Below are 24,570 nucleotides of genomic sequence, written 5' to 3'. Positions count from 1 at the left end.
GGGAAGTTATTACCTGCATACAAGCACTCTTTAAAAAAATTAAAGTGCTTACTTGAAAAAGATCAGAAAATCATCCCATGCTGTTATCTCATTTATGAAGTGGAGCTGGAACAGGGTGTTCTCTTCTGTGATATCACTTAGATATCACAGCACTTGATATGGTCTATGATAGTCCAGAAATTTTACTTCTTTTATATATAAGTGTGTGCATGTATATATACACACACATTCATTTTATGCTATTTCTAAGGGATGTTTTCTAGGGACTTCATGCTTTTTATAGATTATAGCTGAACACTTTCTGACCGGTATTTTTGACTCTGATTCCTAAGAGAGTTCTGTGGAGCCAGGAGGTTTATACAATCTTACGTAGATAAAGTCAATGGCATCAGATGTCACAAATGTGGAAGCTACCACAGCACTTTGGAAAAAGGTCAAAGTTCTGCCAGCATTTACAAAAGATAATTTGTTACTTGACATTGTTAATATCACTTGCTAAGTATTTCATGAATTTTGCATAACATTGGTAATTTTAAATAAATCTTAATTTCCCTATGATATTAAGTATAGAACACCAAGAAGGAAATTAAAGCTTTTCCTTTCCTCCTAAAAGACTGTTAAATTATACCATCGCTCAATTATACCATCATTTCTTTTCCCTATTCGTGAAAAGAACAATCCATTAGTAGTTTGTAAGACATGCCTTCAGATAAAATAAATTGAAATAATTATTTGTTTAATAGCCCATATTTGACTCAATAGTCCATATTTTAAATAATATAATATTTATATTACTTTTGTAATATCAGCTTATAGTATTTCCAAGTATGAAAAAATGATTTGTAGAAATCTTTTTATGTTAATGACAGTATATGAGAACATAAACATGAACATGAAAGAGTGCAAAGTAAATTTTAAATTAAAGTAGAGGTATAAAAATGGATTAAACACTCATACATTTGCATTTTAACTGCAATAATAAAATTACTTAAAACCAGTGTTTCAAGAAACAGCAGGTATGTGTATATAATTTCCTTCCTCCTGTCCAAGTTGTGTCAACATATCAGCATAATTTAGTACTCATGCCGAATGCACAACCTCCCATATTAAGTTCTCACATCAAGTTTTGGAGGCTAATTTCCTGGGTTTCACCAAATCTCATCCTGGGTTTTAATCGATGACTTGACGCTGAAGCTGTTCTTTGTCAGCACAGCTACCGCTAATACCATAATTCAGTGCATTTTTGTGCACACGCGCACACACACATGCGCGCGTAGACGCTTGCAAAATGCACAGATCTTTTTGCGTGTGAGGAAATGTCGTGTCCTAAACGGAATAAATTGTGGTAGTGAGTGGGGATGGTGAAGACTATTTTCAGTATGTTTCTGCATTTTAAGGAAGTTTTAGTGTCGCTGCGGTGAGAGTAAATTTTAAAATGACTAAATAGCAGAAAAAGAAGTGTCAGAGAATACTATGTGAGTTATCGCCACATGACTGATTGAGACAGAAAATGCTATGAATTAAACATTTCAAGCAGTCTGGAGAGTAAATGATGTTAGAATTCTCCCTCCAAAGGGTGGATAGGACCTGTATGAGAATAACAGCTAACATTTACTGAATGCTTGCTAGCTATGTGCAAACACTGTTCTAAGCGCTCACATTTATTCATCTCTATAACCAGGAAGATAAATATTCAACTAAACCATATTCAACTTATGTTGAATTTCAAAAAATACTAATTTCGTGTGCTTCAACCTAATACTATTGTTTTTACCCCCATTTTACAGATAAGGAAACTGAGGTATAAAGAAATTAAATAACTTGCCTAAGTTTCAGTGGTTAGCACAGGACCAAACTGGGGACTAAACCCATAGGATTCAGTGTCATTCTTAAACACTTCACTCTGCTTTGTTGGAAGAAGCCACTATACTTGTTCAGTGTGGGGACAAGATATGGGAATCTAAGTCATAGATTAAAATCTGCTACACATAACTCTGTTAGTACTTTATAAGATCCTTGACAACATATTTTCTACATTGGTACTCTACATACTCCACACATAGAAGGATATCAAGGGCATTTTAATAATTACACCAAAGTTGCCAGGGTTGGTGATGAGCACTGTTTTCCTGGAACAGCAATAATCAAGTGGGTATGTAACTAGATGGAAGATACTGCTGTTCAGACATCTGCTTTCAAATTAATGTAGCAAAATAGAAGTTACAATGTCAATAGCTTTCAACCCAGCTGGAGTCCTTGCCATAGGAGAGTCATCATGTCGGAATCCAGCCAGTACTGGGGTTGGATAGATTGTATGCTTAAGGTCAGGGACAGATGCTGATGGACACATCAGCCAAGTGAGGGGAATTAAAATTATTAAATTATATTATTTTTTCATGTACATCATTATTGACTCTATACTTCAAATACAGTGAAAGATTTGCAAAATAGGCTAGATAGCCCAAATCCAACTTAAAATCTAGGCCTTTTAAGGTCACAAATAACATAAAATCCTTTGTTCCTTTTAAAATTAAAGGGCACTCGTGGCATATTTGGTCTTGGTATTCAAGGAGTGGCTATACAATTTCTAAACTACTACATAGAATAGTCTTAGGATCAGAAGAAACGCATTCCTATTTTGACTGTTTCAAGATTTTTTCTTTGTCTCTGATCAAACCATGGCATTATGGAAACTACACAAGATTGGAGTAAGAAGACCTGATTTCTCTATTACCTGCTACTAAATTGTCACGTAACATTGAGTCAGACATCTGTTTTCTCTAGGACTCATTTCTACCACCGAAAACAAATAGAGATGGGGTTAGATGACCCTAACTCTAACAGCTGATAATTCAGTGTACTCATTTCAGGTTTTTGTGTTTCAACTTTCCCATTTAAAAAAAAAAAAAAAAAATCTCCCCATCGACAAATAAGGCAGAGTGAGTCCTGGCCTTTAGAAGAAAGGCATGATACACAGATAGTCTTTTGATATTAAAAGCACATACCTTAGAGTTAGGGAGATTTTCTGCCCCGACAAGTACCTTCCATCACAGTTCCTTTTCAATTCTGTAAATATTTATTGAGTTTCTTTCATTAAGAACTAAAGTAAAATGTGTTCCTTAAGAGTTATATGATAATTGCTATTGCATTAGTCCTTAAGATTCTTATAGTGAAGTAGTAATGTGTATGTTCATGTGTATTTTCTTCTCATACAGTCTCTTGAAACTGGTACATTATCATAGCTTTCGGCTTCAACACCCTCATCAGACACCTTTACATTTAGAAGACTAGCCATCATACTTCATTTGCATGTAACTCTGTCTTAATATTGAGCTTGTGAGTATTGGAAATAAGACTTTTGGGGAGCTAATGAAAAGTTTTTCAAGGACAAGTTGTTGTCAAAAGTACTGGTCTAACATCGTTTTAGCAGCTCCAGTGAGCCCAGTGAAAATGCATTGCAAGAGCATGGGATTTTGTAATAGCATTTTAGCTTGGTGCCCTGTTCTTCTCTGAGGAATTTCCTTATTCTCTGCATTAAGCAATAAGTAATGTATCCTGAAGATATGAAACTTAGTTTGACTTCTACCAACTAAGTGCAGAGGTGACAGGGGAAAAAAAAAAGAAAAGACCATAAGAGCATGGTGTAAAAGAAGACTAGTCTAAGAGTCAGAGACTAGGATTTTCATGATGGTTCTGCTGCTCTTGGAGTACTCGTGGGCCAGCCACATCGTTCCTCAGAGCCTCAGCGTGCTCGCCTAGAAAATGTGATAATGTTTGGTGTCCTTTCCCAATTCATCATTCTATGAATTGATGCTTCCTGGTGAGGGAAACAAACAGGTCAGATTGTTCCTGTATTCATGGGTCTGTTTGGGCTCATTTTCTGTGAAATACTGTTCTTCCTCTTCCTCAAACACAAAGATGGAGCTTTCCATTGTGGGCACTCTTCCCAAGGTACTTAATTGGGAATACTGCCTGCTACCAAATCACCTTTGTTTGCTCTGGTTACCATAGCTTTACAGACTTTTGGCTCAGAGAGTGAAAGCCATGGACAGAAACTGGGGGAGCATCTATAACTCCTTCAATTAATAGACACTGAAATTGACCCTGAGGGGTTTGGTGACTTTCCATTCAGTCTCACAGCACCTCAAACAAGGGACCAGATTTCTAATACAGGGTTTTGTGATTCTGTCATTGGTACTTTTTCCACTTGTTTAGCTTCACTACATGGGGCATTGATGATTTGTAATGAATTCCACAAAATAAAAGTAAGACAACTTCCTTATTTCATCCTTTTATTCTAAAAGTAGTAACTTAATAATGTTAGACTGTTGTAGCTTTTGGAAACCTGTCCTATTCTGTTGCCACAAATATACTGAGTTAGGGATTGAGAAGGATTTTGAGAGAGAGCAAAGAGAGAAAGTGAATGAGCAGTGGGAGAGGGGGCACGGGGAGGGAGAAAATCTTAAGCAGGCTCCACACCCAGTGCAGAGCCCTACTCAGGGCTCCATCTGACGACTCTGAAAGCGTGACCCAAACCAAAATCAAGAGTTGGACGCTTAGTCGACTAAGCCAACCAGGTGCCCCAGGATTGAAGATTTTGAAGAGAAGTCAAATTTGTGTTTTTCATCGAGAAGCTTTTCCTTTTTCTTAATTTAATAAATGTTAAGTGATCGTCCTCTGAAGTGTCCAACTTTTGAAGAAAAGCTAAAGCTTTCAATGCTGCCAGATTTTTTCTCGGTTTTTCTGTTTTGTCTCCTCAGCCTAACTGAGGGCAGAAGAGAAGTTAATGTTCAAGCCGATAACCTTTTGGAAGAGGTTTAATAAAATTTGCTTAATAAGTTGTGTTATAACTGTTGCAGTATGACCCGAGGGTCACTCTAAAGCTTGCCAACCACTGGCCTCAGCTCACCAGTCATGTCTGCAGTATCACACACTGATTCCCTTTATAAAAGGTTGACTAAAAGAGGTTGCTATAATAATTTGTTGAAAACATGTCTGTTGCAATTGTATGGCAAGTTTGCAAAAGTTCTCCTGAGCAAGGTCCTTGAGCTTGGCCCTTGCAGTGGCTAACCAAAAGTTCTAAACGCCCAGAAGTGCCCATATTTACTACAAAGAAATAACGCAAACTTGTTTTCTTTTTCATAGCAAGCTGTCCTTGAAGAAGGTACAATTGCCTTTCAGAATTGGGTTAAAACAGGCACAGAAGTTTATAGACAGTTTTGGATCTTTGACGTGCAAAACCCACAGGAAGTGGTTGTGAACAGCAGTAGAATCAAGGTTAAACAGAGGGGTCCTTACACATACAGGTGAGTCCCCACAAATAAGCGGCGTTCTTTCCTTGACCATTTGTATTTCTGAAAAGATTTCCATTTGCAAAATGACCTTGTTTTCAGATGTACTTCTTATTTTTTCCAGTAAGGCATAATGAAATACTTTGTTTCTGCCTATAGAGAATCCCAATCTAAGGATTTAATTTAAGGATTTAATTATAAGATATACAGATTTTATTGGAAATTTGGCAGCATCAAATAACTGCCCTACATTTAAGAAGTTATAGGTGTTTTGCACTTGTGACACATATTCTCGGCAACTCTGAAATATGCATGCTTAGTAGGAAAAAATTTATCAGAATTTTAAAAAGCAGAGTATTTTAAAATCCAAAAATTGACTGTATACATTATACCGGTGGTTCTCGAAGTGTGGTTCCCACCTCAGCAGCATCAGCCTCACCTGGGAACATGGTAGAAATGTGAACTCTCAGATCTCACCCCAGGTCAAATGAGGCAGACTCTTAGGTTGGAGCCCAGCAGTGAGTTTTTACAGACCCTCTGGGTGGTTCCAGTACATATCCAGTTTTAAAAACCACAGCATTAAACTGATTTTATGTAACTACAGTATATGTTAAGGATTTCTATTGAAACTAATTTCCAAGTCAGACGGGTATTTGTCTTGATTTAGTGGTTTCATCCTTCTGTTTCTCCAGGACTGAGACTGAAGATGTTACTCCTATATCTTATATTCTCTAATAGTTTAACACACTTTTGAATAGAATCTTCGGATATTAGAACTAGAGGGGAATGATTAGCCAGAACTTTTCATTTTGTAAACTAAAAAAACTGACACCAGGGGAAGTGAAGTGATTTCTCCATGTTCACGCAGACCTGGGAACTGGTGACTCCTAGATTTTTGAATGTTTTTTTTTTTTTTTTGATTTAAATTACAGACTATGTGTTTTTTCCAACTATCAAGGTAGGAAAATTGGGGGTGGGGAACTGAGGTGCTAAAGGCACTAACCACCACCAGGATAAGGAATACATTTATGATATCCATGTGGGAACATAATTAAGTCCTGCTGTATCATTTGTTATACAAATGTGTGATTTTCCTTCAAGGATAATTACAACTCGTTACATAGCATGATCAATTCTTATCACAAAATTTCATATTTACAATGATTTCTTAAAATTCATAGTTTTAGTATCTTATCTGTTTTAGTCCATAATTATATAATTTATTTCTTCACACATTAATGTTTTTAGATTGACAACTCACACTCAAAATCTAACATAATGGCCCTTGTGAAGGTAGTGTCTGCTGCCCTAGCATATGATATATATGCTGCTGAGGGCCTTGGTGACTCTTCTGTCCTAGCCATTGTCCCCAAGACTCTCGTCTCTGCGCACATGTCTGTGACGATTCATAGTGCTATTGAAAAACACTTGGTTTTCATTGTTACCCCCCAAAAAAAAAATCTTGGAAAATATTTTCATTTTTTTCATGGTCTTAGAGTTCTCATATTATTATCAAAAGTCTATATGAGTAGTTTGTTCCCCCAAAAATACTGTAACAATGATGCATACCTATGAAAATCTAGAATTCACATGTGAGCTAATGAAAATCTAAGAAAAATTATTAAAAAGATTATAACCTGAGTGAACTGAATACATGTGAGGAAAGCACATAGTTATTAGAATTTGAGAACTTTTCTGTTTTTTTGTTTGGGGGAGGGTCACTTTTTCATTTTTAAGGATATTACTTGAGATGTGGAGAAATATAAACATAATACTGAATCCAGCCCGAGTCCTGCTCTGATAGGTGACAGCTAATACATATTTCCTTTTTAGAGACTTTAATCTCTCTCTCCAAGGGGCAGAAGGGTTAGATATACTTGATTTACTTGGAGAGGCAGTGAGGGCAAGGTTGAATTAGGGAAGCTGGATTTGCAGCTCAAGTTTATAAACAATAAATTCCCATTTATATAACAACGTTAAAAGGATTTCTAATCAACTAGTGGTCATCCTGGCTTATGATGTCACCAAAATGGAACCATTAGTGTCTGTTTGGATGCCTTAAACAATGGGAAAACAATTGGTTACCTTTCAGAAAAAGTTAATTTCAGAGTCTTCCTAACAGCTAATAGGTTGAGGCGAACTTGCCTCCACATAAATTATACCCTGAACGCAGTTGAAACTGGAAGGGTGGAAAGATGTCCCTCCTCAGAACCACCGGCTCATTTGGCCGATGTCTGCTAACGTGAGTTCAGTGAAACTTTGATTGACAAGGTATAATATGGGTCAAAGCATGAAATTGCCTGGATTGAGATCTTAATTATATGTATTACAATTTCATTGTCTCTATGAAGACTCAGTAATTCCTTGAGAATTTTCTTCGATCCAACATTATTCTTTCTTATTGTTGTTTTTAAGTTACTTTGCTTTGGCAGGAGTACAAAGAAAGTAATCTGGGGAAAAATCTAAGGCAAATTTCTCCCTTTGACCTTATTAACTAACACTTTGCAAAACGTATACATTCTATTTTTTAAACAAAAGAAGTGAGCAATTACATTCTCTTTCTAAAAACACAGGCCTCAGTGCAAAGGATTTGTCTCTTAGTGCCATCTACTGGTATGATGTTGTTAGTACAACTTAAGTAAGCTAGAATCTGGGTCACTTACGTTGCTATTGTTTCAATTATTATACATAAGTCTTCCTGAAAATTAAAGTGCTCCAATTCTAAATGTTAATAGCAAGTTGTCTAATTTTAAGATATAATTCCATAAAAGAAATTAGTAGTTGACTAGTAATAGACTGTCCTGGATGCTGCTTCAGATTTGTATATTCCTGGTATGTCTACAGTACTCCAAGAAGAATAAATAATAAACCGTTGACAAAATTATGTTAAAAATAAATGATCTTTCCATCTTACTCTGAACTCTTTTTTTTTTCTATTTATTTTTTTTTAATTTATTTAATTGAAGAGAGAGACACAGCGAGAGAGGGAACACAAGCAGGGGGAGTGGCAGAGGGAGAAGCAGGCTTCCCGCCGAGCAGGGAGCCCGATGCGGGGCTGGATGCGGGGCTCGATCCCAGGACTCTGGGATCCTGACCTGAGCCGAAGGCAGACGCTTAACGACTGAGCCACCCAGGCGCCCCTTGAACTCTTTTGAACAAATGTGATCCATTAGTTAATTTATTCATCCAAAAATTATTGATCAGTAACTCACCATGTGCCAGGCACAGTGCTTGGGGATACAAAACACCCATAATTCCTATCCTACAGGAATTTCCTTTTTTTAAAGGATTTTATTTATTTATTTATTATTTATTTATTTATAGTGTAAGAGAGTGTGCATGCATAAGCATGAGCAAGGGCAGGGGGAGAGGAAGCGAGAGAATCTTGAGGGGACTCCATGCTGAGCATGGAGCCCAGCCTGGGACTGGATCCCACCACCCTGAGACCATGACCCCAGCCGAAAGCAAGAGTCTGGTCCCCAACCAAATGAGCCACCCAGGCGCCCCCAGGAATTTACATTTTTATTATACTTGAGTGAATTGTTGTATCTTTTGTTTTTACATTTTTTTCAGTCCCATGTTTTTTCAGTCTTTACCTTAGCTAGCTATTCATCTCATGTATAGACATTCACATATATGGTAATGCAATGAATGATACCTTATTTTGTCTCAATAAATATCCTGTACTTGCAAAAGATTTTTTTTTATAATAATCATCCTTCACCATGTTCCTAAAAAGTAGTTGGTACTTTTTAGCCTAGAGATATTACAGCCAAGAGCTTAGAACTAGTAAGTATTTAGTATATAGCAGGAGTGGGGAGGGGAACTGGCCTGTAAAATGGAAATTTATTGCATTAGTTATCTTTCATTCTCATTAAAGTACTGGAAAATATGTAAAAGCCAGTGCTTCATAGGCTATGTATGTTGAGCATTCTTTCTAATATAAGAAAAGGGACTCTTAATATTCCCTGATGGGAACCTTTCTACTGTCTCCTCCTTACCCTCAGGATGAAGGCTAAATACTAGAGGATAGGATGCAACCCTTTTATGTTTGAGATCTTGCTTATTTTGATGGCTTTATTTCCCACCATTCTCTTTAATCTCATTCTACAATCCAAACACATTCAACAATTTGCGTTTTTAACAATACACGATGGGGCTTTTTACCGTTTCTCCTAATTTAACTTCTATTTGTCAGACCACTTATGTGGAATTGCTACCACATTGTATCTTGACCCTTTCTCCCACCATGATCGTCCTAAACCTGGATTTGTATCTGTTCTGGGCTTTCCCATGGATTCTGTGAAAACTCTTATAGTAACACCTATTACTTCTCCCATCTATGCAGATTTAAGATCCCCTTCTCTAATTTGCCCAAGACCCAGCATTGGCTTATTTATCATTTTAAACCAATTGGTTAGCATAATTTCTGACATATTCTATATACTCAAAAATTATTTGTTACCTGAATGAATGGCATTGGAGACCTGTTCACTTGAGGCAATTATTCTGAATTTTATTGGTTTGTTTTTCAGAGTTCGTTATCTAGCTAAAGAAAATATAACCCATGACTCTGAGAGCCACACAGTCTCTTTTGTCCAGCCAAATGGTGCCATCTTTGAACCTTCGCTTTCCGTTGGAACAGAAAACGACACTCTGACCGTTCTCAATCTGGCTGTAGCAGTGAGTAGACTAGATAAACAATAAAATTATTTGTTTTGAAATACTCTAGAACCGACTATAGTTAATCTCATGATTAGAACTATCATCAGATACTCTTTATCTTGTCATTTTTATAAAAATATATTCCTATGTCATTATTTTGAATGGAGTTAAGGTCATTTGGAAAGAAGACAAAATCAGAACAACGGAATTGGAAGACCACTTAAAGTATATCACTATGGACTCTGAGAAACAAACTGAGGGTTCTAGAGAGAAGGGGGGTGGGGGAATGGGTTAGCCTGTTGATGGGTGTTAAAGAGGGCACGTTCTGCATGGAGCACTGGGTGTTATACGCAAACAATGAATCATGGAACACTACATCAAAAACTAATGATGTAATGTATGGTGATTAACATAACATAATAAAACAACAACAACAAAAACTGAATCTCAAAAAAAAAAAAAAAAGTATATCATTAAAAAAAAAATAGGGTCTAACTTTAAATGTCTCCTTGTGACCGGCACTGAGGCAGGGAAATGTAATCATCTAGGGATTAGACAAATTACATTTTTTGTCCTGGCAAGATTGGGTAATAATTTTAAAGATACAGTTAGGTTTTTTTTCCCATTGAACTTAATTCTAGTATTTAATCCATCTATTTGTTAGATACTAAATAGGTACTAAAATAACAGTGGCTTTTTTTTGTAGGCTGCACCCCATCTCTATCCAAATGCATTTGTTCAAGTGGTACTCAATTCACTTATCAAAAAGTCAAAATCTTCTATGTTTCAAAAAAGAACTGTGAGAGAGCTCTTGTGGGGCTATAAGGATCCGTTCTTGAGTTTGGTTCCATATCCTATTACTACGACAGTTGGTGTGTTTTATCCTGTGAGTATTCAAATATGAATGTTGACTTTTTTTATACTTTAATTGGATAAATATGGCATTGGCAATTTATAATTTTGTAATTTAGTGTGTTTATATGATTTCTGATCTGGAAATAAATATCCTAATTTTTTAAAATCTCTCACATGGCTTCAGCTTTCTGGTTGGAAAACTTTATTCATCTAAATTTAACAATTAAATTTAAAATGAAGCTGAGATTTACTTAGGTTTCCATTCTTTGAGAAATACAAAATTGTCTACAATAAGTCGTAAGCCAATAAGGCTTTGAATTCTATTTGTAGTTTGATTTCCCTTCTCAAAAAATCAAGTTTAATGCCATATTTTTATTTGTGTTAAATGGATTCACTTATCATTCCTCCTTCTCCAGACCTCTTGCAAATTTGTTAATATAAATTTAAAAGCCTAAATTTGCACACATTGAGACGGATAAATCAGCAACATCCTATTTTAATGCAGTTTGTCATGAAATAGCAGTTTGCAGATTACAGAAAAGGCGAACTCGGCAATGCACTTAGCTATAGCTTAAGGTTTTGAATTATAAATAGGACAAGCTAACTGTTGAATTGGAATTTTGACTGTGACTTCTTTGGCACTCTCTGTGATATTAGTTAGATTCTCCAATTCATTGTTATTTTAGTTTTAGATAGTGTTTAGGATTGCAAGGCTATAGGTCAATAAATATGAATGCAGAAAGCCGTAAAGGATCAGAGATTCAGTTACTATTTTTTTTTAACTCAAAAACTCGTAACTCCTTCCTTGGCTAATTCTGTTTTTAATTTTGTAGGTCTAATTTTTAGTATCTACTTATTAAAGATCATAACATTTAGAAAGAAAAAAAAAACCATAACATTTGGAATACCTCTGGAAGTCTGTCCTTGTTCTCCTATTTATAGAAGTATTTTTTAATATCCCCTCACCTCAATATAATAGGAGTAGTGATCAAAACTGCCTACTGGCTTAGCTAGGACAAAGAGCACTAGAGTTTGGATCATGTCAACTTCTGATACTGGCTTTTCTTCCTTTGTCTCAACCTTTGGCACTTATTTCTAAGTGCTTTTTATAGTCTGTCTTTTTAAAATGTTCAAGACCAATACTTTTAAAATTTCATTGCATATATATTTCCAACCATATAATTATGAACCACCAGGATCTGAAAAACACAAACGCGAGTTACATATTTTATAACTTGGAAAATATGGCTTGTCCTAGAAGTAATTTCTTCTTGTACCTATCTTTTCAGTACAACAACACTGCAGATGGAGTTTATACGGTTTTCAGTGGGAAAGACAACATAAGCCAAGTTGCCATAATTGACACTTACAAAGGTAAAAGGTGAGTGTCCAGATAAAGTGTGTGCACTCTGAGGCAGGCCCGGTGTTGGTTTAACAACTGGTAAGGCCCAGGCGCCAACCGTGGTCCAGATCTGCCTGTATCTCAGCCCTGGACAGTCTTGTTCTGCCAGGTGTTAACACTTTAGTTGTGACAGCTGGTCCCACCTAGTGCGGAGCTGCTGAATATCAGCCCCACTTGAGAATTTGGTTTACCTTCATGCACAGGTTCTCTTACATAAAGAAATCCGAAGGGACTATTTCCATCTCTGCTGCATGGCCAGCACTGCAGGACGTTCCTACAGTTACGTGACCACAAAGGAAAGGAACAAAATCGATACATCAGCCGATCAACTAGCAGCTAGAAAACATAACTTGCTGGGTGTGTTGTACGTTTGTTATGAAGCCTATCAAATAAAAATTGTTCATTTCACGGCATGACGTCATGTGTCTATAAAGATGAAAACTTAATGAATCCATGCAAATGTTTTGAAATAATTTTCTATATTGATAAATCAGCATTTTTAAACCTTTATCAGTGCAAAAATGGAATTAGTACTTCACGTACGGTTCTAAAATGGGCATATTAAACTTGAAAATAAAGACTGTGCCTCCTTTGAAGTAGTAATAGAATGAGATAGGTTCATATAGTCATGATTTGCTTTTTTTCCCTACCTCCTGACTATTCATCTGGAGTATACATAATAATCCTATGTGTAAAAAATAGGAAGAATCCTAATAAGTGTCAGAGAAGATAGTCCTTTTCTAATCGAAGTTAATAATGTGCTTTAGATCAGTTATTTCCTGGTAAATAATACAATAGTCAAAATTGAAAGAGATGAAATGATTTTATTAATATAAGTAACCACTGCCTCACACTGAGTCCCTATTTAAAAACTGCATATAGCCCTTACACATTCACTAAGGTGGTACTTCTTCTACAGATTCCACAGACTCTACATCTTTCTATAGAAAAGTCTAGCGGAAGAAAACAAACTCGTCTTAATGCTTATTTCAGGGGAAACAGCATCACTGTACATTGAAGAACATGAGCATATCTGCCATTTCAATATTACAGAGACATTTTGAGGAGAGATGCTAAGTGTTTCTAATCAGAGTGAGAATTCCACATCATTTTGAGATTATGACAAGATCCATTTAACTGATGAGGGCAAGACTGAGCATGATTGCCAAGCTTATTCTGTTGAAAAAAAGAAGCAACAGTTTGCCTTGACATGTCACTGGATGATATGTTAACAGTGGGAAAAAGACAGGTTTTCCATCTCCAAAAAGTGGCTGAGGATACAGAGAAACCATTACTACTGTTTGTATTGCTTCCAGATATATATACATGTATCTTAGATACCAGAGTAGAAATTAATCAACTCTGTCCTACTTGAATGCCAGTTTCTGCAAGCATTAAAAGGGAGAAAAGTATAAATTGATGATCTGCATGTTTCCAGTCTCTTCTCTGCAATATCTGCTTTTTTCTCCTCTTCAACATCTGGCTTTTCTTTTCTTCTCCCTCAGACTGAGCTTACATCAGTTAACCACTTATTTTTTTATTTATTTTGAACACTCAACATACTACCAAGTGGTCCATTTCTCCCAATGGGGAAAAAAAAAAAATTCTCCCCTAGGTAGAGATCTAAATTTCTGATGAGTTTCTTCATTTTCTTTCTTCAGAAATGTGCTCTATTCTGTTGTTTTGAATTAACATTCAGCAATTTTTATTATATAATCTGGCCACTTAATGGTATTGGGCCCTTAATTGATCTCAATAAGATGGAACCTTCAGGGCGCCTGGGTGGCTCAGTTGGTTAAACGACTGCCTTCGGCTCAGGTCATGATCCTGGAGTCCCTGGATCGAGTCCCGCATCAGGCTCCCTGCTCGGTGGGGAGTCTGCTTCTCCCTCTGACCCTCCCCACTCTCATGTGCTCTCTCTCATTCTCTCTCTCTCAAATAAATAAATAAAATCTTAAAAAAAAAAAAAGATGGAACCTTCAAACAAAACATGGGCTCAATGATTTAGAACATTTCTTCAACTTAGCATTTATCACACATCTAATCTTTATTAGTAACGTGAGAAAGGTGCTCTAGAAAAGAGAATGTTTGTTCATTTCCTTTCTTTTTATTCCTCAGGAATCTCACCTATTGGCCAAGTTATTGTGACATGATTAATGGTACAGGTAAGGGCATTTGTTTCATGGTAATAATCACAATGAACCCTCCTCCCTCTCTCGCACAAATTCCACCACTGTACCTACAGTGTTCTGAAAGTTAAGGGTAGGCACTTACCTATCTGTGTAGCCCTGCAACAAAATTCAGGATCTCTATTGTTCCATAGGCTTAGCAAATGTTTGTCTAATGTGATGGGATTTCTGAAGATTATGCTTGAGAATTAGCCTTTCCTGCATGACTAGGGAAACATTTGTTATCTAAAAGCTCGACTTCATGAACTACCTTCATGGCAACAGAAGTAAAGGGTTAAAAAAGAAATAAAAACCTAGAGAAGTAGTTACTATTCACATGTTTTATAAATAATATACAGATAATGTAAAATTGACAGAATTTGAAACTAATACATTATATGTTAAAAAAAAAAAAGATAGCAGGAGGGGAAGAATGAAGGGGGGGAATCGGAGGGGGAGACGAACCATGAGAGACTATGGACTCTGAGAAACAGACTGAGGGTTCTAGAGGGGAGGGCGGTGGGGGGATGGGTTAGCCTGGTGATGGGTATTAAAGAGGGCACGTACTTCATGGAGCACTGGGTGTTATGCACAAACAACGAATCATGGAACACTACATCAAAACTAATGATGTAATGTATGGTGACTAACATAACATAATAAAGTTTTTTAAAAAATGAAGGTAATTACAAAACGTAAAACATACTTCCAAGTGGGATTTCAAGCTGAGGTAGAATCCATGAAGTTGCAAGACAGAGCTGTCTCTTTTGAATAAGGTGGTCAGAGTGAAAGAAAAAAGAACAAAAACTTAAGGTTAGAGGTCTACTAACCATGAAAAACGGGTGCAAAAATGACCATTCTGAATTAGAAGTGGGGGGAAAAAAAGTAGTATGAACTGAGATTTTGCAGCAGGCTTAGATCTGGCTGCTCACTCTCCTTGAAGAAAAGCAAAAGCAAAGCACTGGTAGACCTATTAGTTTAAGAATTAAGGTTTTAAAAAGCAAACGGGATTCGAATACCATGAGGTAATTAAAACCTGAGATGAGGAGAACTCCCAGCAATGCAGAAGCAGAGAACAAGCATGAGGTTTCCGAAGTTGGTGAGGTGGTACCCTGTGGGAAAACAATATACTAAAGAGGAAGACAGTTAAATACAAAGTTATGTAAAGGGTACGGAATAAAAAGGAAACAGGGAATATTTACTTTTACAAAGGTATTGTTGAGTTTCATACATCTATTTAATTTTGTTACCACTGTCTTATAGAAAAAGAACAGCAAAAACCTTGTTGAGTTTGCTTTGTACCAAATTTCAAGCCCTAAGTAAAGCATTTCTGCAAATAAATTGCCAAGTGTCCTAATGCTACTCACTCCCGTAATTACATAAGCGTAATATTTCAGACCTTAGATACAGAGAAATATATTGTACTGCTCCTAAATAGTAAAGGATTCTTTATGGATTTAAGAAAAAAAAATTTAAAAATTCTGTCCAAAGGTAAGTTTTAAAAGGAGAGGTAAAGGATTCATTAATCACAAAATGATAAATACATGAGCATCAGGCATAAATTTAAAGGTATCTAAGAAGAAAATAGGAAAACAAAGTAGACTTAGAGGTGGTTTGGACAGGGCAGGGGACTCTGATGTGATCTCTGTGAGGGATTCTTGGTTTATGGCACTGGGGAAAAATGACCAACAAAACAGAAAAGGTCATGATTTAAAACCTATACCTTCTACGGTAAGAAGAGACATAAAATGAAAATACTGATACACATTTGAACTTTAAAAAAAAAAAGTCAGCAATCTTGTAAGTTATTTCCCTGGTAATTGGGAATAATTATGGCATATTCTTCAATGATATATCAGATAATGAGTCTTAAAGCTTTTAAATGTATTCTTTTCCTTTAATGGTTATGGTGTTGGGAAGGCAGCTGTAGACAAGGTCCATTGAGTGACCTATCTGGGGAGTTCAAGCCAACCTTGAAGATCTAGTACTCTCAATGCCAGAATCAAGTTCACTGTGATCTTCTATTATATTTCACTCATCACAAGAGTATAAGTGAAATGTAACAAGATCACAAGGTTGAGACATTTAACCAGAAAAAGAACCCAGAATGCATAATTAAAGGATGGGTCTTTCTGTTTTCAACAAACACATTCAATGGTATGGCTCATTTTAGTGATACTAACTGGAAAGGAAATGCAGGAGTTATTTAGTTATTTCTTCATATATCCAGTGTGTGATGGATATGTTTTCCAAGCATTTGGAGGAAAGTCTGGTTAGTGAGAGAATTTTAATAAGTGATTTTTAAAATATTAATCAGTCATTAGGACAGACAAATGAATCAGTCTCTAAAATAAGAACAATCGGAGGGGGAGAGGAACCATGAGAGACTATGGACTCTGAGAAACAAACTGAGGGTTCTAGAGGGGAGGGCGGTGGGGGGATGGGTTAGCCTGGTGATGGGTATTAAAGAGGGCACGTTCTGCATGGAGCAGTGGGTGTTATAGGCAAACAATGAATCACGGAACATTACATCAAAAAACTAATGATGTAATGTATGGTGATTAACACAATAAAAAATTAAAAAAAAAAAAAACATAAATCTAACAGAAGTCCTAAGGGAACTTCATAGTAAGAAACTTCATAGTAAGAAAAGTATCACCTACTGATGGGGTGGGGGATTTCAAAAACAAATATTATCACAATTTTAACATGTGATTTTGCCATTATTTTTGTAACTTCCATTTATTTTTAAGGAGTGGGAAGATTTAACATGAAATTAAATACCAATGAGTATATATATAGTATACGGACTTATTGAATAGGATAACTGTTAGGCACATGCTGATACTATGGAAAGAAATTAAGAAAAGTGTGCTTAATGGAATTATGAATTGAAATGTGCTGTAAATATAAAATACACATTGGATTTTGTTAATTTTTATATCGATTACATGTTGAAATGATGGCATTTGAGATGTATTGGGTTAAATCAAATACACCCGTTTCTTTTTACTTTCTAAAAAAATGTGGCTACTAAAGAATTTAAAAATTACATATACAGTTTGCCCTATATTTCTATTGATCCTACTGGCATAGAGATTTCTAGATTTTTTCTAGGATACACGTTACATCTAATCCCTTGTCACTGGCTTGATTTTTAAACAGATGCAGCCTCATTTCCACCTTTTGTTGAGAAGACGCGAGTATTGCGTTTCTTTTCCTCTGACATTTGCAGGTAAGACCAAGACAACAATGTAGTTCTGGGAGTGAGAATTTTTTCCCCCAAGTGACAAAACACAGACCTAAAGCTCATACTTAATAATGATGTTATCTGAGGGGAAAAAAGTACACATAGGGAAATTTTTCTTGATTTATTCAGAATAAATACGATACGGTATTCATGATGTGCTTAATAACTTTTATAAAAATTGAAGGTTGCAGAAGGATCAGATACATTATACAAATTATTTTTTCTCATTTTTAAGTAAGACCTATTTTTCCTTATTTTTTTTTTTTACTACACTAGACTATTTTCAATAACAGTCATGTCTAGAAGGGCGTGCCCATCTTTCTAATGATGTCCCGAGAAGAGGATGCCATTAACACAGAACTATGTTCATGAGCTCTTGTACTACAGCCTCTTAAAATTGATGGCACCCAGCAGATATCATACAAGCATTAGAGCCCACATCAGTCCACTTGAGTCCTAGCCCTGTTCCTGAAGATGAGATTATGGGCAAACCTTTGAAATATCTCAATATTTTCCTTACCTGTAAAATTGAAGAGAGCAGTGTTTCTTTACTTAGAGTTGTGTGGGGATTAGAATACGTATTGAGCCCAGCACATTGCCTAGGTGTTGGTGAGTACTCAGTAAATGATGCGGGCACTCAGTAAATAATGATATATATATCCAGAAATTGGATATATATATCATTGGATATATATATATCAATCAAGAACTCACATGCACATGCCCCAGTGAGTACTTGGCCTTTTGCTCCAGGATTAAGTTCTGAAAGCAAGAAATTTTCATTGTATTTCATTTAAAGTGGGTACAAATAAAAGATTTGAGGGAAGTCATATGAATACTTGATCTATCAAGGAAATTAACTATGAGAAATGTCTTCGGTATAAATTCCCATGGTAGTTCTCAAGCAAAAATTGCTCTTGGAAACTTTTGAGAGTAAAGGTAAAAATAGTTCCTACTCAGGTATTATGTCCTGGCATGCCTTGAAATTTCACAAGAATTTTTTTTCCTGTGAATTAAATGAGAATTTAAAATTCTAACAAGAGTATCCAATCCAATTTTTCTAAGTTAAGGCAAGAATATAAATCTAAAAATAAGAGAAAAAAAAATCTCCAGACTGTAGTTCAGTTTCCTGGAATAAAGCACTTTCTTATCTGTATTTAGGTCCATCTATGCTGTGTTTGGAGCCGAAATTAATCTGAAAGGAATCCCTGTCTATAGATTTGTTCTTCCATCCATGGCCTTTGCATCTCCACTTCAAAATCCAGATAACCATTGTTTCTGCACAGAAAAAGTTATCTCAAATAATTGTACATCATATGGTGTGCTAGACATTGGCAAATGCAAAGAAGGTGAGTAAATGTTCTCAGTATCACAGTCCATGATACAATTTGCAGTATTCTTTACCCAAGATTCCTTTCCACCAAAAATTTAAAATCTAAACAAGAAAGCAATAAGGCCAGGAAGTAAGTGTGGTGGTAGAAAAGCATTGTTTTGATTTTGCTTTGTTTTTCAGGTCCCAATTGTGTTCCAGTGTTGTGAAACTTAGTTATTATTAGGTAAAACCATACTGATATTTTCCCTGCTACTTTGGAAAATATCTGTTTAGGTCCTCAGCCCATTTTTTTAAATGGGTTATGTGGTGTTTTTGTATTTTTTTGAGCTCTATGAATTCATTGTATATTTTTGATATTAAGTACTGATTGGATGTTGTTTTGTAACCATTCCTGTGCTCCTTTCAGAGATCTGGTAAGAGAAAAAATAACTCCTAGACTACTTTGAGCATCTCAACTTACCCATCTTCATTTTTCTTCCCTAGAAATTGGTTAATAAAAATATGTTTTCAGTGTGTCTTTGAAACAAGAATTGACTTAAATACAACTTGGAGTCTCTCTTATTTAGCTCACTTCCTTCATATTGGGATGAATGTGAATGAGGAAAAGAAACCTCTTAATTCTCAGTTCACAGATATAGTACTGGCTGAAACATAAACATAATGGTTGAAATTTTGTGCTCAGCAACTCAACTTTACATATTGAACATTAACACCTAAGGAAGAACAATAGACACTAGACATTAACTGACTAGGATGATGCAGAGATTTGTATTTTATTTTTGTACAGTAGTGATCAGGTCATATAATTTCTTCCCCAGTCAGTGTTCAAGCCCAGCTATGCCTTTTTTTTATTTAAAGAGTTTTATTTTCAAGAAAATATTTTCTGAGTGGTATGTGAAATGAGGAAAATGATCTATCCCCAATTATTTCTTAAAACTTGTTTTCAGGAAAACCTGTGTACATTTCACTTCCTCATTTTCTACATGCAAGTCCTGATATTGGAGAACCTATTGAAGGCTTAAGTCCAAATGAAGACGAACATAGCACATACTTAGACGTTGAACCTGTAAGCAAATATATTATTGATCTGATTTGTTTCATTAAATTGAAAGAAAAAGTAAATTCTCTCCTTTTTGTTAATCACATTTATTGAATCACAATCTTTATTTCAGTGAAAATTACATTGATTTCTCTCTATTGTTTATGAAATATCAAGGTCATTAAACTTTAGTTTTTCAGCTTATGGAACTTTATAGGCCTTTTCAATGGTTCATAAGTCAGGAATATCAATGATGGGAATGAGTCTAATTGGCTTAAAATGATATGTATAAAATAAGCATAAAACAGCAATTTATGGGGCACCCGGGTGGCTCAGCCCTTTAAGCCTCGGAATCTTGGTTTCAGCTCAGGTTATAATTTCATGGGTCCAGAGTTCAAGCCTGCCTCGGTGCTCAGTGGGGAGTCTGCTTGAAGATTTTCCCCCTCTGCCCCTCTCTCTACTCACACCCTCTCTTTCTTTTTCTCTGAAGTGTAAATATCGCTTGCCTGAAGAGATACTGCGTATTATGAGGAATTAAAAGATTTTATGGATATATGTGATTTTGGGGCAATATCTATTATACTTCGTGTCAAGAAAAATCAAAAATTCCTATAACTCAACAGTTTAAAGTTTTAAATTATTTTAATATTTTCCTCTTCAAAAGTTAAATGAAATAGCAAAATTTTAGTGGTTGTGTGTCAGTTTAAATAATGATAGAACTAGTATTATAATTAAACTGATGATACATCAATTCTGAGTGAATATACATTTGACGATGCATAGTTCAGGAATCTACATGAGCTCAGCATTGCAGTATTTTGTTAATTACCCAAAACCAATTTCTGTAGATATCACAAATCTAACTAAAACCCTGATATTTGGTTGGGCAAAGAGATTGTGTGCGCGAGTACATGCATACATATGCATACCTGCATGTACACATGTAATTATAGTTATATGTCAATTTCACAAGTTTCAATTAGTACAATTGCATCTTAAATTCTATATAACAATAAAATTTTGGGATTTTTTTTTTAAAGTTAGTAACTAGTTTGTTCTCTTTTTAGATAACTGGATTCACTTTAAGATTTGCAAAACGGCTGCAAATCAACATATTGGTCAAGCCAGCAAAAAAAATTGAGTGAGTCTCTTGAACAAGTTTAATGGTTACCTGATTTTTAGTATTTTCTTATAAGAACGTGAGTTAGTCTATTACAGTAAGTGGAAAGAATAAATTTCAACTTCTCTTTGGCTTAAGGTCATTAACTAATCATTAAATGCTTATAATTTTTATTTGTAACAGAATTATATCTAGTGTTTATTGAAATGATAATTACACATATTTGAGAATGTTTTGAGTATTTGGTGGTATCATTTTGTTAGCTGTCCAAATATTTCTATGACCAGTTTCTGGAATTCCTATTTTACTTTCCTGGGTAGAATTTGAGGAAAGGGAAAATCTGTGCTTAGAAAAAGTCAGTCTAATTAGAAATCAGTATTAGAAAGGTTTGTAAGAGTGAAAGGTGTCTGAAAAACAGTCACATTAACATTTAAATGATTACAGGGAACAAAAGTCAAGGAACTTAACCAAGTTGCTTCTGAACATATATTTACACTAGTACTTACTGAAATTTCTGTTGTATATGTTAATATATTAATATGTATTTTCATAATTACTTTTAATGTATATTACAGGGCATTAAAGGGTCTGAAGCGAAACTATTTTGTGCCTATTCTTTGGCTTAATGAGGTTAGTATATATTTTTTTTAGTCTCTCAGTCATTAAAAGCAGTAAACTTCCATGTATATAAAAAAAGCTTTTGGTGTCTCAAAACTGAAAATGTATGTATAGTATTTGAAGTTGTATATGTTTTCATTGCCTATATAGGTGAGTATATATATTATACCTATTTGAGAAAACCCAAGCACACATAAATATCAAGTTTGTGTTAATTTTCAGTGTTTTTCTTTTAGAAAGTCAAAGCACTATCATTTTTGATTATTTTCAAAATGCATCTTTTGAAACACTTTTTCTTGCTGTAGTGCTTGTCTTAGGAAAGAGTCATAGGTACATGTAACTCCAAATGACTTGGGGAATATGACAGTGCTGCTAAGTCAACCAATCTTATAAAGACCTGGTTGGAGTAGGTGTAGGCAGTCTATCCTATTGCCTGATATTTGTAGTATAAACCATGGAATTAATTAGCCCCAGAATTAGGAAATGCAGTACATAAAACCTGAGAGGGATTGAAACTGTTGACCCTTGCCACTTCCCTCTGTCAATAGGAAACATCTGTTAGAAAATTGTGGACTTAGTATGTTCAATAGTGCTATTTAACATGTTCAAAGGGAGGGGGATTATATTTCACTAAATATTCTTCCTTGGCATTTATTGCCTTCTTTGACATGCAAAGTGAATTCTATTGGCTTGTCTTCAAGATACAGATGACTAATACCTATGCAAGTGTTTGGAGAAAAGAGTGATATGTAAGTGGAAGGTTGTAAGTGTTTTGCTGCCCTAATCTACTCAAATAATGCTAATTATTCATCTGATTACAGACTGGTACCATTGGTGATGAGAAGGCAGAAAAGTTCAGAAAACAAGTGACTGGAAAAATAAACCTCCTTGGTCTGGTAGAAATTATCCTACTCAGTGTTGGTGTGGTGATGTTTGTTGCTTTTATGATTTCATACTGTGCATGCAGATCAAAGAAAGTGAAATAAGTAAGTATATATCAAAAATTATATATTGCTTCAGTAACATTAGTTTACATATTACTTGTTTTCGTTTTACCAAAGAGGGGTTATAAATTAGGCTGCAAACATTTCTAGACTTGTCTAGCCTACTACTATCATTTTTACTATATCCTCCAAGTTTTGAGATGTCTAAATTAAAACACAAATGCAGATTGAACAAGTAAATGTGGCCTATCTACATTACATCTTAAGTTCTAGAAGGAATGAAATAAAAGATGAAATTATCACCTTTGAAAAGTTAGTATGAATATAGCTTTATTCTGACTTTTCATTTCTTGATTTCTTGCTAATTATAAAAGTCACAAGTGATTAATATATCATTGCCTAGAGAATGTTCTGCAAGATTGAAGTTCTTAAGGGGAAAAATAAAATGATAAAAACTAAAAACTCATTACGAAAGAATAGAAGAAAAATATGCTATTAAAAAACACTGAAGTAAAATGAATAAAACATGTTAAAATAGAAACAGAATTGCTGCATATAGACATGCTGGCCTAAAGTTAGGGTGTGCACCCTAGATGTTTACTGTGGAAACCCCAATGTATGATTAAAATGCATGCTTTGAATTTGAATATAACAGTACAAGAGAAAGGAAAAAATAGTGTTCAACACAGCAGAACTAAATTACTCCGTTTAAAGGAAAAATCTGTTAAATGTGGGCAAGATTTGAGTTTTGGAAAAATTGTAGAGGTAGTTCAGACCTCTGTGTTCTAGATATTAGTGCCCATGCCCCCTTGTTCATAAATAGGAATGAAAGCCTGACCCTATCTTCCCTAAATTGAAGTCTTTAATCATCATGGGTGGCATTGGTGTGGCCTCTAGGGGAGAATTTTTCCATTTCCCCAAATATTTCTTCCACTTCCCCACATGTTTCCACCAGCCTCTCTTCCCAAGCATTTCAAAACAAAAGCAACAAAATACAACCTAAATAAAAGCAATATGCTCACTTTGACAATCACAACTTCAAAACAAGTCTTATTACATTACTTCAAATCAGACTGCTGACCCTAAGCTGTCTTATATAGAAATTCTGGAGTTGCCACCAATAACTACGGAGCTTTTACTTTGTGCCAAGATTATGCTAAACAGTTTTCATGGATTATCACAATTAATCCCTAATAAAATTTCATGAGTTTCCAATAGTCACAGAATCTTTAGCATTCATTCTAACTTCTGAAGACATTCCAGAAAATTATAACAGTGCAGAATTGTTCATTTTTAAAATGTGAATCAAATTGTTAAATGATACAGTGGAATTTTCAGTCCAATATTTTTGTGTGAGATTCACAACTTGTGTCTAAAGCAGCCGAATCTTTTTCTGATCACTTCAGTCACTATTTACTCACTAGGAAGTAGACCAGACGACTCTGCCTACAATCTATTTGGACAGAATATTCAAAATGATAACCTAACACATTCACATTAAAATAAAGGACATATTGCATCACTTTAAAACCTATCAGCACAGTAAAAAATAAGTTGTGATTAGACAAAGATATTCATATGACAATTTACATAAAAGATCCACTAAAAGCTAAATTACCACAAAAAAACTTGTTCTAGTGGGAAAGCATACTTTTCAATAAGTATAATTTTGTTCCTGTATTCTCTAGTACAATTACATGATAAATTTCATCAACGCTTAATAAGCCCTGAATGTCAAATTTCTTCAGTCCATACATGACTAAAAGTGAAAGCTTTCCAGAGTGTCTTTGTCAGCAAGTATGTTAGTTTTGCTTGAACATGACTGCTGTTACTGCTTTTTTAAAACTATTTCTTTGTAAGAGAAGAAAATTTTTCTTTGCAGATT

The 24,570-nt window shown here is 35.1% G+C and overlaps 1 protein-coding gene across 8 annotated transcripts in view; it reads left to right on the top strand.

Moving 5' to 3' along the window:
* The window catches only part of CD36 (CD36 molecule (CD36 blood group)), a 73,808-nt gene that overhangs the window by 47,859 nt on the left and 1,379 nt on the right, over window positions 1–24,570 (top strand). For all 8 annotated transcript variants that reach the window (XM_081800639.1, XM_081800635.1, XM_081800636.1 and 5 more), the window contains 11 exons: window positions 5,146–5,306; window positions 9,827–9,974; window positions 10,663–10,842; window positions 12,101–12,192; window positions 14,332–14,378; window positions 17,547–17,616; window positions 18,793–18,980; window positions 19,912–20,030; window positions 21,071–21,144; window positions 21,699–21,753; window positions 22,563–22,727. In XM_081800639.1, the coding sequence (XP_081656765.1) occupies window positions 5,146–5,306; window positions 9,827–9,974; window positions 10,663–10,842; window positions 12,101–12,192; window positions 14,332–14,378; window positions 17,547–17,616; window positions 18,793–18,980; window positions 19,912–20,030; window positions 21,071–21,144; window positions 21,699–21,753; window positions 22,563–22,727 (1,299 nt within the window). The remainder of the gene's footprint in view (window positions 1–5,145; window positions 5,307–9,826; window positions 9,975–10,662; window positions 10,843–12,100; window positions 12,193–14,331; window positions 14,379–17,546; window positions 17,617–18,792; window positions 18,981–19,911; window positions 20,031–21,070; window positions 21,145–21,698; window positions 21,754–22,562; window positions 22,728–24,570) is intronic.

The sequence above is a fragment of the Leptonychotes weddellii genome, chromosome 12 (assembly GCF_054177405.1).
Source record: "Leptonychotes weddellii isolate Sample4059 chromosome 12, ASM5417740v2, whole genome shotgun sequence".
NCBI classification, from domain to species: Eukaryota; Metazoa; Chordata; class Mammalia; order Carnivora; family Phocidae; genus Leptonychotes; species Leptonychotes weddellii.
This window is presented reverse-complemented; position numbering and strand designations above follow the sequence as displayed.